The 19,449-nt window shown below is 52.6% G+C and overlaps 1 protein-coding gene across 2 annotated transcripts in view; it reads left to right on the forward strand.

Annotated features, from left to right (window-relative positions):
• The first annotated feature begins 367 nt into the window (after positions 1 to 367).
• The window catches only part of LOC119096863 (formimidoyltransferase-cyclodeaminase), a 36,034-nt gene continuing 16,952 nt past the window's right edge, over positions 368 to 19,449 (forward strand). For both annotated transcript variants that reach the window (XM_037219828.1, XM_037219829.1), the window contains exons 1-6: positions 368 to 505; positions 7,585 to 7,675; positions 8,779 to 9,042; positions 10,515 to 10,677; positions 11,163 to 11,270; positions 11,788 to 11,876. In XM_037219828.1, the coding sequence (XP_037075723.1) occupies positions 490 to 505; positions 7,585 to 7,675; positions 8,779 to 9,042; positions 10,515 to 10,677; positions 11,163 to 11,270; positions 11,788 to 11,876 (731 nt within the window). In that variant the 5' untranslated portion in view covers positions 368 to 489. The remainder of the gene's footprint in view (positions 506 to 7,584; positions 7,676 to 8,778; positions 9,043 to 10,514; positions 10,678 to 11,162; positions 11,271 to 11,787; positions 11,877 to 19,449) is intronic.

The raw sequence follows: 19,449 nt of genomic DNA on the forward strand, positions 1-19,449 counted from the left end.
GCTGCTTGAAAAAGTCCGAAATGACATGGTAATTTTCGCAGGGATCTCAAGAACCCCGTTCAACAATGCTGCTAGAGAGAAGGCACAACTCACACCAGCGCACGCACACACGCGCAAACCATATACATGCATATATGTTTATGTATTTGTATATGTATACACACCACATATATACATATATATATATATATATATATATATATATATATATCATGTAAGACCTGAATGGCATGGTGAAACGGGCATCCGAATCCGCCCGCCACCGGGGAGCTGACGCTGACCACTCGCCCATTACGCCCCCTTGCTGTGGCCCTGCCGCAGGTCATCGACGCCATAGTCGTCGCGATCGGCGGCACGGCTGGGGTCACGCTGCTTGACGTCGACCCGGGCCAGTCGACCAACCGGACGGTGGTGACGTTTGTTGGTGACCCGGAGGCGGTGGTGGAGGGGGCGCTGAATGGAGCGCGGGCCGCCCACCGTCTCATCAACATGGCCCAGCACTCAGGTCAGTGGAGCGGCCGGACCTGACCCGAGGTCAGGCTGGGGCGTTTGGTTGCATTGGGAGCGGCTTGCTAGCAAAGGTATCGAGGTTATCGTGGGGGCTGCAGAGTTCGCGTCGTGGCATGGCTGTGACGTTGACTTGATAGAAATCGCGAAATGTGCCCAACAGTTTCTGAGCGTATTTCAGCTCGGTTTAGATCCGACGGCCAGTAAACGGCACACTCCTAGTCAGACCCGGACTTAGGATACTTATACTTCAGCCCGGCTCGACCGGCAGTGTGGCCAGTAATCAGAGTCGGCCTTTGCATCGGCTGTCACATCCGACTGTCGTCGGACAGCATGCTCCAATGAGATCCAGCATGCGTCGGACTGCACACTCCGGTCGGGCCTGAAAGCCGGCAGGCAACACGCCCCCGCGCACCCTGCGGGCAACATATCCGAGTCAGGTGTGAAAGTGCACAAACCAAGTGCACCGTCAGATCCGGCGATCAGCAGGCCACGCGCCCGGTAAGATTCAGCGGTCTGCAGACAGAATCCCCGGTCCAGTTCAACAGTCGGCGAGCCTTGGGTGACCCGGACAGCGGCAGGCAGCGACCCGGGACCAGATCCAAACGTTAGCCGTCCGCGCACCGCGGCCCAAGCCCGCCAGTCAGCGCACCACACACACACGGGCGTGTCGACGGGGATGACACCCCAGTGGCTCCCGACAGCGCCGGTCGGCGTGGTCCGGGCAGGTCCGACAGTCGACAGACAGCGCCGACAGGGCCCTGCCCCGCCGCGTCCCGCCACCAGACATCTGTCTGCCGGCCCGCGACACAAGATGCAACTCGGGAACAGGCTGTGCTCGTTTCTCGGAACTGATTCGGTCAAATCAATATGGCTCTGTCGGCGGGCTTTTGGCCGCCGTGATGCATGCTTCTGGCGGCAGTGGTCGGGACGAAGGGTGGGACGTCGCCGTGTGTCGGGACCGGCGGGAGCTTGGGCCTCGCCCTTATCAAACGATCGGACACACGGGAGGGGGAGGGGGGAAGGGGGCAGGCGACCTTCGGTTACCGCGGTGACGGGTGACATGAATTGGGATCACCTTAACGAAACTTCAGCACTGCTTATGGGTCCATGATAAGGAATGGCTAACACAGTCATTGGCTAGATGCAAGGCTAGGCTAGCTCAAATATCGCCTCTTGTTGCTCTGTGCGATTATGGCCGCAGAGCCCTAACGTGACAACTTGCTAGGGAGGCGATGACCATAACACAGTTATATCGCATAATTATAACGTTATCAAATATTAAGAGTGAGTGTTCGGAGTAGGCGGCCAGGGACCAACGCGTGCTGTGCTACTTCTGCCCTCCTTATTCGTGATCTGGTCCCGAGTCACCCTGCACCTCCCGGTCAAAGTCAGGAAGCACCCTTCTCGTCCGAGTAGAAATTCCAACGCTGTGTGGTGGTGACTACGGCATATTTTCTTGTCCCTGAAGCCAGCGTACAGCTGTTTACATTAGAAGGGGACGAGTCACACCCTCATCTGCCTAGACAGGCCAGTGACACCATTACGTAACGTTTATATTAGCCTGCGGCGGTCCTCAGATTATCTCATGGTGTTCATGCCATCTGAGTCCGTCGTCGAGCGAAACTGTACAACGAATAACTGAACACGAATGCACACTCACGGGTGTCATGGCGCCCACGGCGGCCGCACCGCTGGGGGTCGCTGCCAGCATGCTTTTCGCCACGCAATGGCCCACGCTCTGCACTGGGAACCCACTTCTTGGCTAGGGCAAAAAGCTCTGTTGAACCGGCTTTTGCAGATGTTTGATGTTCTAGCCGCACCCCGCGATCAAATAGCCAGGAGCGCCCAATCCGCAGCCCAGCGACAGCAGGACCATACGGCAACAGCGCAGAAAAAGAAAGTGAACAAGTCGCTTGCAATCCAGCTGTGTAACAATTTAAAGAAAATAAAAAGACACGAGCACGACGGATGGTCTCTTTACATATTAGATTAGCAGCAGTCGTTAGAATAAGCAGAAAGTGGCTATGGGTAAGGGTAGCATTGCCTATCACTAATCCCATTACCAGTGCCTAATGTTATAAGCAGGTTTCAGTGTTGCTTGCATACAGGGTGGACAAGCTCTGGTCAAATCCATGCTTTGGTCATGCTGGTCGTCTCCTGCAAGTCCATACCAGTTAAGCGCAAGTCTGTGCTGGTTGGGATCAGAAGTCAGTTCCAAATAATGGGTGGTCACGAGTCATACAATCTGTTTACAGTGTTTATGAGAAAATGAAAAGATATATCATCAGAAGAGGGGTTTAGTGTTCACTTATGCGCAACATCTTGGTTATGATTTGTATTGGGGAATTTGGTCAATCATGGGGACAATCTATAAACTTATTAGCTCCATAATTTAGGGCCCATACAAACAGCTGTAAATAATCTGTAGTTTCTTTTTGAAAATGTCTGCTCCAAACGTGGCTGGTACCGTGTGTTGTGAGTGAGAGTTTGCCCCACTCTGAAGATGTCATTAAAACTCTCAGAGAGTTGGTTCGCTAAATGTAAGCATGACAACGAGCATTTGGTATTGTGCGAGGTCACAAATTTAATAAATCATATGCTGCTTGAAGACTAGTTCTGAGCTATAAGGAGGATGCATATTTTCGATCATTCTCGGCGTCTTGTTGCAGAATCGCTGACTTATTTAATTCAAAATCATAATTAACGCAACAATAATTAAGGTAAGTCAAAAATTTGTTATTGTACAGCAGGATTGCATATTTTCGTCAACAAAATGTCTGTTTCCTGTGATGATGCCAACATGATAGTGCCAGGCCAAGTGCTATTAGTGCTAGGAAAATTGTGTTGTAAATTGGAGATGCTTATCGGTGGTCAGCCCAGAGTGCTTCATTTTATTTTCCTCTTCAATTGCAGTGTCCGATGCGTAGCCTGGTGAGTAGGACCTCTCCCAGGCGTGTGGGAGGTCCTCTCTCCCTCAGAAAGACGAGGCGCTTGACGAAAATGAGTGATGTGGAAAGCGTTATTGTTGGATTGCCTTTTTGTGAACTGTCGGTAGATGTATGCATGATCATTTAATAACTACATTATATGCTTCCAAAGTGCGCGTTAATAGCGGAACGTTTTTTGTAGGTTGTTCAGTGCAGCTGCAAGGAGCATTGCATAAACCAAAGGAAAGACTTTAGACCTCATCCTTCGCTGAATGACGGCTAGGTGAAAAAACAGAGGTGTATTTATTTACATATACACTTCCATTGTGGAGAGGTGTGTCATTTACGTTATCAGTGTATAGGCAACAATTTCGGATGTTAGAGTTACAATTAATTAGACAGAAACCGGGAAAAGGATCTCTTGCACGACGGCAATTAATGGTTTATTCTGGTTGATGAGATACTCCTGGCATTCGCTCCAGCGAGATCCCAGGGATCTTGTGTTCCAGTGGAGGACGAATTCATTACATGAATGATTCATTTCGAGGGAGGAGGGGGAGCGAGGCCATCCAGCGAGACGTCGCGCGGTTCGGAAGCGGTACTCGACATCCTAGATCGCCCGGTCCGCCTACGCGGGCGTGGGCGGGGGATCTTGGTGTAACGCGGCGCCGTAGCGACGAGTCGCAACGGCCGTACGGAGGAAGGGGGGGGGGGGGGGGGGGGGCGTCCGGCTGGCACCCGAAGGGTCGGCCCGCTACCTCGGGCGTCCCAGAGCCGGGCGCTGAGGACACAGCAGAGCTCCGGCCCGAGAAGAGCAAGAAAGAGCAAGAAGGCGGGGAGAGGGAGTCGGACGTGATGGGGCTAGGCGCCCGACGACCGTGCCACTGAGGCAGTTTGGCCCGAGGAAAGGAGCGGGCCTCAGAGAGACTCGCTACATCGAAAAGGGTGGTGGAGACCCGTTCGGATGGGCTCCACATTTGGGACGACCGGGCTCGGGGCCGCGTCAGGTGATCTCTCCCGAGGTCGGGAACTGAGCTCGGGGGCGGGGGGGGGGGGTGCTAAGTTTGGCGGGGGTGGCGGCCCACCCGAGAAGGCGTGGTCTGCGGGACGTGGGGAGGGGCGAGGGAGCACAGGCGCATGGAAGGGGTTCCGGGGGTGTTACTCACCGCTGTCTTTCGGCTGGGCATAGACTTCGACTACGCCCAGCCGGAGTGGAAAAACTGTGGAAAGTAGAAAGTGGAACAATGGAAACAGTAGACAAAGTGGAAAGGTCACTCTTGGGGCGTCAGAAGGCTCTGGTGGTCGCCCTACGCCGCTGCTCACGCGTACACAGGCGTGGGTTTTGGCAGACAGTGCACACACGGTGAGGGTCCCACGAGTGAGGGTCCAGACCGGGTGAGGGTCCCCGCGAGTGGTGCAAATGAGCTCTTGGACGTCCCACTCCCGAGTTACCTGACATGTGGCACACGCTCCGCAGGTCGGCTGCCGAGTGCGGCATGTTCCACCACTGTGCCCAAACCGCTGTCCGACCATGGATCCCGGCCCTCCACCAATGTGGAGAAAGCCGCCTATAAGGGAGGGGGAAGGGGTGGCCACGCTGATATCTAGAACCTCAGGCGGAGCATGGGCTTAGGCCGGGCCGGGCCGGGCCGGGCCGGGCCGGGCCGGGCTCAGGCGAGGGGAGACAGTTAGCTTCGCCGATGTCCTGCGCCACGGCCTCGTCGAACACCTCCAGCTCCTTCATCTCAGCGCGGAGCGGTGTACGATCGCCTGAACACTGTGCAGGGCTGCCTAGTTTCCACGGGGTAGAGGAATTGCCAACGTCCAGAAGGATTTTCGTCTGTTGCCCAGTGCGGAAGTGCTCCAGCAGCGGCCAGCGCCCCCGATCTAATCGGTTTGGCTGTCTCGACGACGACGACGGCGACGGGGCGACGACGCTGTTCAGCTCCAGCCGGATTTCGAACGAACTCGTGGACCGAAGCTCCCCTCGTCCGTATCCCGCAGAAGCACGAACGGCGCGCCGGATGGCGGCACATTACAGGAGGGAGAGCAAGCCTCCAGCGACCAGACGGCGAGCCGGGGTACATTAGTGCAGTAGTGTTTGATGTATTCAATTGTAGGCGTAATGCCGGCAAGTGACAGCTGAAGGCAGACAAGTGACACTTAACGCTAGAAATGCGGTTCACCGGAGGCGGGAATGGCGGCGCGACGCTGACACGGTGGACGACGGACGAAACGTAACGAAAGCTCAGGGACAACGACGGCGAGGGAGAGCAAAAACCCGAGGATAAAGACTCGAAAGCCCCGCAAGTCAAACTCCAAACAGAAACAAGGGGTACGAAAGACGTCAACACGATCCCCGCAAAAGGCTGACGGTATGAGGCGGGCCAGGACGCCGGAGGGGAGGGGCACACAGTGTGGGGGTGGGGGTGGGGAAGCAGTGAGTCGGCAGGTCGAGTCCTGTGCTAGCCATCTCGCTCTGACCACGGGCCACACCCGCACATCAGTGGGGTGGCCGCCATATCCGGGACGATCTCATCTGTACCGCTAATAGGATATGTAACTGCCACCGCCTGTCAGGCCCGACAGGAATGTGGACGATTTTGATGAAACCCCGCGGGTATTGGTCGCTTAAGGAAAAAGCTACAGAGGGAAATGCCGCAGTCCAGAATGTGGTTTTCTACTTGTTCAATTCGACATCCGGACACACAGCCAATCTGCCGTCCGCAGTAATGCGCTGTCAATCTGGCCCTCTCTGCAGCTCAGTTGGATTGAGCGCCCGCATTCAGACCCACCCACCCGTGGCGGGGTGGATGTGAACCGCTTTAAGCGCTCGCCATTTGCTTCTGACTGGGATGGTCTACGGGATCCGGGGGCGACACTCGCGCTAAAGGTCCGATGACGTCGGTGGTCAGGACGAACAGCACGGAGCCTTGCCGCACGTTTAACTTTCGCCGTTGAGTTGTTGTTGTCGCCGCTGTTGACCTAGAAATCTCGATCGGATTGTGGGAGGCAAGGCTCACGCAATGAGCGCTGCTTGGCGTGCGCCCGGTCCCCTTAGAAATCCATCCACTGAAAAGGTTTGTAACATTCGTTTTTTGTTTGAAGAACTGTTGGCAATCACGCTGGCATGCCAGAAAGCATTCATTCTGGTGCAGCTAAAATTATGGTTTAGAATGTTTGCTATCCGTTGTGTTTTGCGAAACACCACATCTGATAAACAACTTTGCTGGCGCCAAGCTTATCACCATTTACCGATGTATGTCGTTGCCCAGTGTTTCCCGTGTCTCCTTAAGGTATGCTCCAGAAGAACGTTGAGACACCTATGGCGCACACGATGAACCGCCAGATGTGACCCAGAGAAGGTCCTCTGTAGCTATCTGCATCAGCACTCCTTTCTCTTTGCAGCCACTCTCCAGCGAGTATGGGCTGAGTTGAGCTGCTGAGCCCATGAGACCAGCAGGAGATCATACATGTCCAGTGACTCCCCCAGCGCTTGTCACAACACACCGGAGTTGTTCAGTCGCCTCCCAAACGTCATCTTGTTTCGCTCCCGCTGATGTGCCTTCGCGCTGACAGAACATCCCCGAATGGGTCCCCTCGACGTATACCCCTTCATCCCTGTATGGGGCCCTCTGATGTGCCTTCGCGCTGACAGAACATCCCCGAATGGGTGCCCTCGACGTATACCCCTTCATCCCTGTACGGGGCCCGCTGATACGCCTTCGTTCTGACAGGAGAACATCCCCGAATGGGTGCCCTCGATGTGTGCCCCTTCATACCTGTACGGGACCCGCTGATGTGCCTTCGTTCTGACAGGAGAACATCCCCGAATGGGTGCCCTCGATGTGTGCCCCTTCATATCTGTACGGGACCCGCTGATGTGCCTTCGTTCTGACAGGAGAACATCCCCGAATGGGTGCCCTCGATGTGTGCCCCTTCATACCTGTGCGGGACCCGCTGTTGTGCCTTCGTTCTCACAGGAGAACACCCCCGAATGGGCGCCCTCGACGTGTGCCCCTTTATACCTATACGGGGCCCGCTGATACGCCTACGTTCTGACAGGAGAACATCCGCGGATGGGTGCCCTCGATGTGTGCCCCTTTATACCTGTACGGGACCCGCTGATGTGCCTTCGTTCTGACAGGAGAACATCCGCGGATGGGTGCCCTCGATGTGTGCCCCTTCATCCCTGTACGGGGTGTCACCGAGCAGGAGTGCATCCAATGCTCGAAGAGGTGAGTGCTGAGCAGGGCCGATCCCAAACTATAAAACGTCACTGAACGTGTTTAAGTGGCGCATGTTATGCACAGGTGCTACAATTTCAGTGCGTTGAGGAGCTGACATAGTCTTTTTCCAGGTTGAGCGGCTGTGACGGCCTCAGGAATTATATGTGCAGCGTTTAAGATGTACCCGGCCAGCGGCTCCCATGAGTCCTCCCGAGTGACAGCAGGAGGAGCGGACGCAGACTCGCGGCGCTTTCACTATCTTTCCATGCGCTATTTTGACATAGCCTCTTCAATTAGTCGTTTTGGTCACATCAGGTCCCGATCTGCACCTGTGATGGGTGCAACAGGATCTTTTGTTTCTCGTTTGAAGTGCCGTTTTTCATTCACGTGCAAATGATAGACATCAAGTTTATGACGCTGCGCACTCTCAAATGTTGTAAGCTTTACCGCCTTAAAATGTTGATATCGGTAGCGGGCCACCTTTGTTCAGCTATGCTTATTGCGCTTCTTTGCCGTGTTGTGTACAAAAACTGGAATTACAGGACTGTTCACCGGGGCAGGAATAAGACATTTCGCAAAGCGTGTTTAATGTATAACTGTGCTCAAGCTTAGCTGCCCCGCACCGGGTGCAGTTGAGCGTGCTTTTGTCGGAGCAGGACACTGTCGCTCTCTATATATTTGACTGATGGTTTTGGACGGTTTCCCCGGGCTTCGAGCTTGACTTGGTTGATTGATGTCGCAATCACCTGACCGTTGGCCAACGGGCCTGTCTTGCCTTACGTAGCCTGATTCGTTCTGGTCTGATCTGACCTGATCTGACCTGATCTGATCTGGTCTGGTCTGACCTGACCTGATATGATCTGATCTGATCTGAGCTCTTTTTATTTGGTTTTGCCTGACCATGGATATAAATCGAAATTACTGCACCTGTAAATTATCGTAACATTATTTGCAGTCGGGACACAAAGATGTTCTTCTCAAAATCGTTATAGCGTTTGAAGTCGAGGCCGGACGCCTGTAAAACCTGCGAGCTGCCATCTCTGGCCGCCTTCGCCTCGCGGGTGGGGCGGTCTGCGGTGTCAGCAGCCGATGACGGCCGCCCCACCGCCTAGGTTCGGCGAGCGGCTGGCGCAGGAGCTGGGCGTGCCCGTGTTCCTGTACGGCGCCGCGTCCTCCCGCGACTACCGTCGCACCATGCCGCAAATCCGCGCCGGCGAGTACGAGGGCCTGCGCGAGCGGCTGGCGGAGGCGCGCTGGACGCCGGACTTCGGTCCGGCCGAGTTCGTGCCCGGCTGGGGTGCCACCGTCACCGGCGTCAGGAAGTTCCTCATCGCCTACAACGTGAATGTGCTCGGCACCAAGGAACAGGCCCACAGGTGAGCGGATGGGGTGCGGGTTTGGCGCGCTGGAAGGACCGTTGGGGGTGTGGGGGTGGGCTGGGGGGGGGGGGGGGTGGACGATTCGCCCGCCCATCTTTCTGAACTTACCCGGGTTGGACTGTGCTATTGCTGGGCGGAACGGGATCAACTGTTTGTCCAACGTTCCCGTGCGTTTACTGTGGCGTGTGCATTACCGCCATGGGACTGACAGCCGGGCTCCAATTTGCATGCGAACTTGATGTAGAGTGTTCTGAAAGCGTTACTAGACTGATTAAAATGTGTCGCTTGATGACCTGATTGAATAAAGCAAATTTTGAAATGGCGTGATTGACCAATGAACAGACTTCTATGTACAAGTCTATGATTCGAGTAACTTATTTATCAAAGTAAAACCATGCAAAGTGCCTCTAGCTCTAGTTCCACCGCAACGAGCATGCGAGTTGTTCGACTGCCCTGCTAGTGCCAGTCAGACCGTGGCTCATCCTCTTACTGATCCGAGAGTGTGATCTGTCGTTTGCGCGCAGGATCCTCAGCTGACCTCTCACGGTATCGTCGCGCTTCGCTCCGCCAGGATCGCTCTGAACATCACCTCATTTCGTCGTGATCTGTCTGGTGGCCATCTCGTTCTGCCAGAATCGCTCTGAATATCTCCTCGCCCCACCAGGGGTGTTCCGATAATTGCCTAGCCCTGACAGGATTACTCCGAATATCACATCGCTGTGGGAGGATCATTCTGAACGTTTCCTCCCCCGCCAGGTCCGCTGTAAACCTCCCGTTGCTGCGCCGGTATCGTCTCAACATCCCTCGTTTCGTCCGGATCGCTCAGGAGATCAATGCAGCTCTACCAGGGTCACTTTCTGCATCGCCCCGCTCCACCAGGGTCGCTTTCTACATCGTCCCGCTCTAACAGGGTCGCTTTCTACATCGCCCCGCTCGACCAGGGTCGCTCTCTGCATCGTCCCGCTCTACCAGGGTCGCTCTCTACATCGTCCCGTTCCACCAGGGTCGTTATCTACGTCGCCCCGCTCCACCAGGGTCGCTCTCTACATCGCCCCGCTCCACCAGGCTCACTCTCTACATCGTCCCGCTCCACCAGGGTCACCCTCTGCATCGCCCCGCTCCACCAGGGTCACTCTCTGCATCGCCCCGCTCCACCAGGGTCACTCTCTACATCGTCCCGCCCTACCAGGGTCGCTCTCTACATTGTCCCGTTCCACCAGGGTCGCTCTCTACATCGCCTCGCTCCACCAGGGTCGCTCTCTACATCGCCCCGCTCCACCAGGCTCACTCTCTACATCGGCCCGCTCCACCAGGGTCACTCTCTACATCGTCCCGCTCCACCAGGGTCGCTCTCTACATCGTCCCGCTCCACCAGGATCGCGCTGAACACCATCCCACTCCGCCAGGTTTTCTCTGAAAACCACACCCTCTCCTCCAGCATCGCTCTGAACACCATCCCGCTCCCCCAGGATCGCTCTGAACATCCGGGAAGGAGGGCGCGGCGCGGACGCTCCGGGCCGGCTCCAGTGCTGCCAGGCCATCGGCTGGTACCTGGAGGAGGCTGACCTGGCTCAGGTCTCCATCAACCTCACCGATTATGACGTCACGCCGATTCACGTCGCATTCGAAGAGGTCGGTCCAAGAGTGTTGACTTGCGAGACCACCGACTGGCGCTCGGTTTTACCGCTGTGTGGGTGTTCATGCTGCGTGTGACTCCCGCTGCAGTTGGTGGCGTGTCGAGGAAAACGCGTACTCCGTGTCCAGCCGATTTCACCGATAGAAATCTTGTCTTTCTGGGCCTGGTGTAGCTGCTCTTGACATTAACGATCCAAAGACCAAGGCTGCCAGCAGTCATGCTTTAAGGACACTTCCGGTTGTTTGTCAGTCCGCGTGTGTGTCCTCCGATCGCTGACAGCCCCGTTGGTAGCTAACGCACCCGCACCGAGTGGCGAGACGGAGCGGTAGCGCGGCCCCGTCCGCGTGTGTGTCCTCCGATCGCTGACAGCCCCGTTGGTAGCTACCGCACCCACGCCGAGTGGCGAGACGGAGCGGTAGCGCGGTTCCGTCCGCGTGCCGTCTCAGGCCGGGCGGCTGAGGCGGTCCTGCTCGTGTTCCAGTGCAGGACGGACGCGGAGGCCCTCCGGCTGGCTGTGGCCGGCTCCGAGGTCGTGGGCCTGCTGCCGCTGGCTGCCCTGCTCCAGGCAGCCGACCACTACATCCAAAAGGTGGGCGAAGAAGGCGTGGCATGACAGGCCAGTCCTCCGCCTGCGGTGCGCGCCGACGGTGCGGTACATTGACATGGCCGCTGTATAGTGTAGCGAGCCGACCGTCCACTGCGCACCGTCCAGGCAACGCGCACATTTCAGGTGTCGTACCTGTAGCCTCGTTATGGGCTGAATTGGTCAACAATGGCAACAGCAGTGGCACTGATGACCAGGGTTAGTCGTTTGGAGGGTTTCCCAAGACGACAATGGCCCGTTAGCCTGGCTGCTTCGCCAACGAGACGCGTGTAGTTTTGGGGATGCCATGTTAAGAGTGTAGGGCATGTCATGTCCATGCCCTTTACCTTAGGGCATTGACATGTTCATGATATTGTACATTCAGGCATGTACATACTTGTGAGGAACAACCCTGATGGGATGGCCAAGCCATCACAATGACAAATAATGAGCATGCACGTACTCTAAATGCACCGAGTATCATTACGCGTCCTAATTTACTGATGTGTTCTCTCCTGCTCAGGAAAGCCTGTTTATTCTGGAAGAGCGTCAGAAGGTTCGGTTGGCTATAGATCGGCTGGGACTCAGCTCAATCGCGCCTTTCGACCCAGAGTAAGTACAAATCACGTGTGTTCGTTGAGGGCACGTGTAGTTAGGGATGGTGACAGCTGGATTTAGTGACGCTCTGACTACGCATGTGTAACACAGCGTTGTGGCCACCGGAATGGCGTTCGACTATAGCCAAGTAGCAAGCTTGTAGTTTGTACCTCGCAAATACAGTGCAGCAAATAATACTTCTCCTGTAACCTCTTACCAACCAACTCTCAACTCTCAGCTCAATGCTAGCACATTCTACCTGACACCTGTGACCCAGACCCATCAGTTCCATAGCATGCAATGTGGGCTAGACTGCAGCAAACCTGACAGTTGGCAGCCTGCATCTGTGAAGTGGCAGCCAAGCGCATTCACACGTAGGTAATCACATTTCCACCAGCAAATACCAGCCATGCTGTCGACGATGGCAATCCGCAATTTAACATTGGGTTGCAGTTGTTACAATAGCGATTAAGTAACATAAGTTAGGTATATTTATGAATACTGCGAATATCATTAACTTAGCTTTCTTAAGTAAGAAGTGTTACGAATTAGGATTGCATTTTCACAAACAAGCCCAGCAAAAAATCCTCTCCACTCGACCCCCGTTTTCCAGTCAGCAAGGGACTGAACTGAACTGAACTGAACAGCTGAGCCAATGATAGGCTGATGTAGGTGCCCACTGACGTTTCCACCAGGATGCCTTAAACTCATCTCGTCTGGGCACTCTTTGATGAATGAGGAGTCAAAACAGGCTAGCGCGCTGCGTGCAGTGCTATGCGCCACTTTAACCGCGCGTACAGTGCTAGGCGCCAGTTAACCGTGAGTACAGTGCCATGCGCCACTTTAACCGTGCGAACAGTGATATGCGCCACTTGAACCGCATCCCAGTACTACTGAATTTAGGGGCCAAATTCTCACTTGCAAGTTGTGTGTTAAGTGGAAATATGCATTGATGCCATTCCCCGGGATGTCACATTCCGCGACACACAACACGCATATGAGACGAGACGGCTTTGCCGCTATTGCTTTTCATTTCATAAAACCTCAGCAAAGTGCATGCTTACAGCAGTTCAGGTAGTAGTGAATGGGGGGGGGGGGGGGGTCAGGTAGGATCAGTTCGTTGCTGTGACAACTGGCAATGAAAAATATGACCATCCCTTCAAGTTTATACGTAGCAGACAACCTTTCGCTGATTTTGAAATAGGACCTGGAATGTAGTACGCCTGTACCATGTCATGTCCTCGGGTTCCTGGCTGCGACTCGGCAAACCTAAGTCCAGGATCAACGATATTGTAGAAATAACAATAACGGCTTTGTGCCTATTTTTTCAAGAAACTTTATTAGAAATGAAATTTCTAACAAAAAGCTTTGTTAGAAAAGTGATCGGCTCACGATTCAGCTCGTGAGATTTACGAAGAATGTGATTGAGTTCATGACTCAAAGCGACATTTTTCCTAGTGGGTCGACTCAGCTCACAACTCATCCCACATCAAAAGACTCCAGAGCCGATTCACGATTCGGCTCGAGTCGAACACAAGTTTGATGCCCACACCTCCAGTGGACGCGACTTCTCTGAGTCACTAACTTTAGCCAGCTCCACATCGCGTATTTCAGACCGATATCGCAAACAATGTTGATGTTGAAAAGCCTTTGTGTGAATTGCCTACCGCTGACGGCCGACCAATAGTGTGATGATACATCGGCCACGTGACCCGTTCGCTAGGCGACTGTACTTTGATATCCAATTGCCTGCTGCGGACGGCCGACCAAAAGTGTGATGATACACCGGCCACGTGACCCGTTCGCTAGGCGACTGTACTTTGATATCCCTTAACTATGGCGGCATGTCCGGACCGTGCTATCGATAAACGTTATGTCGCTCGACGGAGGGCAAGAATGTCGGTCACAGAAGAAAACGGAGCAGCCCAGATAAGATATGGATAGCCAATCATGCTGGCAATGCTGTGTATCTGACGATGATCTATTTCAGGAAAATACTTATCCGAGCGGTCACCCGGTATGCTGCTGGTGTTGACTGTCCTGCTTCCGCGTGTTTATTTACTCAGTCAGTTCAGCGACCCGTACGTGAGAACATTTCATCTTCCTATGAGGTTTTTGTGTCTGTGACCTGTCCGAGGCCTATTGTGGGATTCAATATCCTCAGATACTCTGTGGAGCTGTGAGTTTTGAATTGAGATAGCAAAGTGGGGACATCTCGATAAAGTGCGCTCTTCTCTGTAGGCTTCGCCTCACTTGAAGGTCTAGGGCTATCGAAACCCCGAAAAATCGAGCTAAATCACAGACAGATGTAACATACTCATATGATTCATTTGGTGACCTAATTTGAAAAAAGTTTTTGCTAAACTGCGCGCGGCCGGGTAGTTAGACCCGGCTAGCATTTCATTTTGTACCATTTCAGTGGCTAACGAATGCAACTAAGTTGACCTCAGCTGACTTCTGGGTCAGTCTAAAATGGTATTTTTGTGTCTGGGGTACTATTCCCACAGCTGCACATAATAAAATAAACTTAGAAGCACATTGGAAAAGAAAATAAAAGAGTATCGTTCTGGAAGGGTACTGGTAGACCCATTTTAAATGGTGACCTGATCTGACCTGACCTGACTCTTGTGTGGAGCAAAAATGGTTGGAATGAACTTCCCATAGTCTTAACGCTTTCTTACGTGCCTCAATATCCGCCTCGACGCATGACCATATGTTTTAATTACATCTATCTGAACGACCGTTTTGTTTTCCTTTCGTGACCTCTCATGATCTCACATTTAACCTTAGTTCGACAATTTGATGGGAATTTGTCTTGATTTGACGAGACCTTCACAACAGTGTCCTTGTTTTACTCGTGCGACGGCTGTAAGTTGAAGATCCCAGGAGCGAAGTCAGCTCCTTCCGGTTGGGCGTGGTTGTCTCAGACCCACGGCCGGGCGCAGGTTAAAGATGGTGTCCCACATTTGTATGGGTTTTGAACTGCAATGGCCATCTTGAATACCATTTGGTGCAGTTCAGTCCTGCCCTCAAGATTTAAACCCCTCTGGTTTCTGAGCCGCACGCAAGCAAAGATGCTCAAATTCGGAGAAACTTTTTCATGGTCACCCAGACATCCATGACGCCATAATAACGTCATTCAGATCCTGCCATTCCATTAACCGTGCAGTGACCAATGCCAAGGAAACTATCATTGTGGATTCGATTATATCTGACGTTTGTGAGCATTATTTCCAGACCTAACGGCGGTCAGCTGGCTCTCAATCAATATTGTGCAGGGTACGATAACGTAATCAAACAATGAAGTATTGAAGAGCATGCATACTAAATAGATACATTGTACGGTCTTGAGCATTCTTTTCCACTGAAAAATACACCATTAGTTATAAGTGAGCTTATTCGATCATGTCTGATCCTTGCCTGTTATTTCAGTTACTAATAGTGGTGCAGATTTTACTTGGCAAGGACAATTTAGCATTACAACTTAAGTGTTATAAATATGTTATTATTGTGGCAACACTTCACGTGCTGCATTGGGTGAGACCGTTTACAAATTTTCCTGTTTTGATGGCTTATATTCCCCTAACGAAATTTGGTTCAGGAAGAAGCTGATTTATGTGTGGTGCGAACGTCACATGTGGTATTGCCGAGGCCCTATTTTTGCACACAAATTAGGACTGTTGTAGGTGCGACCGCTGGTCGAGAAGGTCTAGAAGAAAATGTTCCACAATTGAAGATGTTCAGGCAAACATCAGATTTAATGAAAAGGGCTCACTCATGCTTATTGGTGTGTTTTAAGTGCAAACAACTACTCTATACAACACAGTTTTACCGTTTAGTTAATTTGCCCCGCAATACATCATCGCTTAAAAACGTCATTCGACGTTTTCAGAGAGTCGGAGTCCGTGCCAGACTAACCGTGTCGATATTGTCACTGAAGCGGAAGGGCTGAATCATATACAGTACTTTGTTTTTTGAGAGGTTTTGAAGCATTAAGAGGGGAATAACTCATGATCTCAAAAATGGCTATCCCATTTCGAAAACCCGTAAAAATGTAACAGCCCATTTAATATCAACTACTCGCAGATTTTATTGCTTCAACGGGCCGGCATAGCCGCGTCAGTAACGCTGCTGACGGGTTCGTATTTTTTCAACCACCGATCGTATCACCATCAAGTTTGCAGCAGTAAATAGCACCTCTGTTAACGGCCGGTCAACAATAGTGTCGTGAGAATCAAACGCAACCTGTTTGACTGGACGTCCTATTTAACCACCCTATCCGACGGACGTACAAAAACAATATTTCAAATGGTGAAAAGCCTGAAGGTTGTGAATTGAAACCATATTTAGATCTCGGCAGCCAGACAACACAGCGTCATGAGATTAATGCTGACAGAGGAAAAAACGGACAGCTGTACCGGTTGCGTACTGGCAAAAGCATGAGTCGATGTGTGCGGACCATCGCCTCAGAATCGTGCGCAAGCCTGGGCCATCCCTCTTTCGGAAGTTTTAAGTGCGCCGTACCAGAGTTTGGCAACCAGACGAGGTAGACAGGTGAAACCACCTGCATGATGCAGACAAATGTACCCACTCTAATCACGCATCATCATTCTTCGATCCATATGTGGGCCAGCAACAAACTGGGGCCCGGCCATGATGCCTATTTTGAAATCGGCTTAACATACTGACCTTAACCGTGGCAGATCGGGTCGTTCAAACCACATGAGTGCATAACGCATTATATGTTGATCAATATCCATAAAAATAGCTGCCTTCTCTCAATATTTCTATCGCAACACAGCAAATGTAACTGAAGCAAGCAAAAGCTTACGGCAACGTAAACCGCATCAAATTCCTTCACCTTAATGTGTCAAATATTCGCACCTTGGCACTTGGTAGGGCAAAATTTAGCCAATATCCTAGCAATATTGCTGCAAAGATATCCACTCAAAAGTGCACATCGGTGACCAAAACTGTACATCAGCCCGCGTCTGCCTGCTTCGACTCGTGGAAGGGACATTCCATTGGATTGAAGATGAAATTTGTAGGCGGGTTTTGCATTTGACATCACATACTTACCATGTTTTTGATACATAATAGGGTATGCATGGTTTTCAATTTGTGCAAACACCGGAATGGCATTAGGTTTTACACATGTGATGAAAAACAAACATACACATAAACCATACGCAAGCGAAGTTGGGAAGATAGCACCAGCTTCCTACCATGCCTACCCCCTACAGTCCCGAAACGGCGTAACAACCTATCCTGACCAACCCACGTCACACTTATGCACGAATGCCTTGCAAGGCATGTTTGATGTGAAGTTGATCAGCCTGTCCCAATAGTAAACAAATGCAAGCAAATTTTAACGAGCTATCACAATTAACAATAATTTTACGTTGTATTATGACGGACGGCCACATCTTTGGTCCTGTAAGGGAATTACTAGCTCGAAACAGGTTTATTTATTAAGGCAACTACAGTAGCGGCGACATCTGCCTAAAACTAGAATGGGACAGTCGTTGGATGGCTATGCAAAGCGCGACCACGCTGTTGCCGCAACGGAATTTTACAGTTTTGGATATCGCAACTGTAACAACTCGCCCACGTAACCAGTAGGCCCGGTCACCCCATGCCAAATTACTCAAAGCCGACCGCCCTTACATCGTTTACCTCGTACCATATACAACATCATCTGCCTGACAGTATTCAACAGCTGAAGCGGCTGGCCGCCTGGGCGTCGCGTGGCGGACGGGGCAGTGTTGACTGCCGGCGTGTTAGCGCCGCTCCCCCGAGAGGCGGCTGTCGTCCTGGCGGCAGTTACATCACGCCTGGTCTGAAGCTGGAGAAGTGTGGCGTCCCCCTCCGCCCGGCGGCCGCGCCTCCCGGCTGGTTTGTTGTTCCGGTCCGGGTCGCCGCGCCGGGCCGGCCGGCACATGGCCGCGCCCGGCACAAATCTACGGCCCATCTGGGCGGCGATAACAGCGGGCCCGCACTGCGCGGCCTCCTCTCCGTCGATAGACGCCCGTCGGGATGCGCCCCTCCCCCACCCACCCCCCATCGGCCGACAGCGAGCCGCTCGCACCGCCCGCCCGCCGGCCGAGGTCCATAGGCCGCCCGACGGCGCGCCGCTCGAGGACGGGCCTCGTGGAGGGAGGGCAGTGCCGCGGCTGTTAGGGCAACAGGTGATGGTGCGGCCCTGGGTGGCGAAGCCATGTGTCAAGCACAGATGGTGGGGTGCTTGAAGCGTTGTCAATGCACTGTGGCTGACGGCTGTTGCAGGTATAACGGCAAAATAAAGGGCCACCTACAACGCGAGCGTCTCCAGTTACATGATTTGTCAGCTAGATAGGGCGTTTAATGAAAAGTAAGACACATCTGTCAACGTCACTGAGCACTGCAGTCATATCAACACTTGGTAAACCAGAGGACGGAAATAAATGTATTTAATGTATCCTCAGCGTATCTATGCATTTGGTACAGCTGTGACCGTTGCAGTTTCGTTCATGAGGCACGTTTTAGGAACTTGCTGGGAAATGCAAGCCACGAGTGTCAATGTTTTTCATTCATTTGTAACAATGGTGGTGACAGTTAAATAATAGTCGTGAACAGACCCGATGCGAGCAAGAACGTCGCAGTTCGTTTAAACAAGACTACATGCAAGCTATGTGATCCTTTTTTGCAACAAGCCATGCGCTACCATGGCCCCCCGCATGAAACACCTAAGGGGACGCAACGCAGCGCTATGTACCGTAAATAATACAAATCAGACCGTCTTACTCGTTCAGGATAGATTTGAGACTGCTGCCGAGAGAGCCCGAGCCAACAGATGGTCAACAGAGCTGTAGCGGACAGCTCAGGAGATACCGAGCCGGTACAAAGCCGCGGTAATCGACATCCTGCTGGGGCTGTCGGGGGAGCGCAGACCCATCGCTTCGCTACCGGAATCTGGCCAGCGCAGGTAATCGAGTTCAGTCCACGCGGGCGTCGATAATCTCCATACACGCGCACAGCGACGCGTGAAAGGCTTCACAGGCTCTGGAGACGAGCGGGACACTTGGGGATTTGTATTTATTTATTGGCGATTTATTGGCGATTTGGTAGATTTATAGGGTCATGTATGCACGTCGTATGCGTTAAGAACACCTTTGTGAAAATACCTTCGTCGAGCGGGGAAGGTTGATGCATACCTCCCTAAGGCTTTTGAGGGTACTTCTCCCGCATTTACGCTCAATTACGCAATTACGCTCAAATTTTCATTAGCCTATAGGAAACCCGTTGGACGTGTTTCGACACCAAAAACTTGTTCCTAGCTTTTCTGGATGCGGAGCGACGGCGGTTTTTCGTCGCGGAGCGACGGCGTGCGGCCACCGATCATGCCGAGGAACGCGCGTGGCGGGCCGCGACTGCTACACAACAGCGCAAAACATTATGAATATACGCTCAAAACGCATGAAAAGATGTGCCATTGTACTTGGAACTTAACAAGAAGTACGCCTGTTTAAGTTTCGTGTTGTGAAAAGACATGATCTGGTAGGGATGTATTGTAAAGCTGAAAAGATGCGATTTTGTGGAAAATAAAACC

This window comes from Pollicipes pollicipes, unplaced genomic scaffold (assembly GCF_011947565.3).
Source record: "Pollicipes pollicipes isolate AB1234 unplaced genomic scaffold, Ppol_2.1 Scaffold_4295;HRSCAF=5057_pilon_pilon_pilon, whole genome shotgun sequence".
NCBI classification, from domain to species: Eukaryota; Metazoa; Arthropoda; class Thecostraca; order Pollicipedomorpha; family Pollicipedidae; genus Pollicipes; species Pollicipes pollicipes.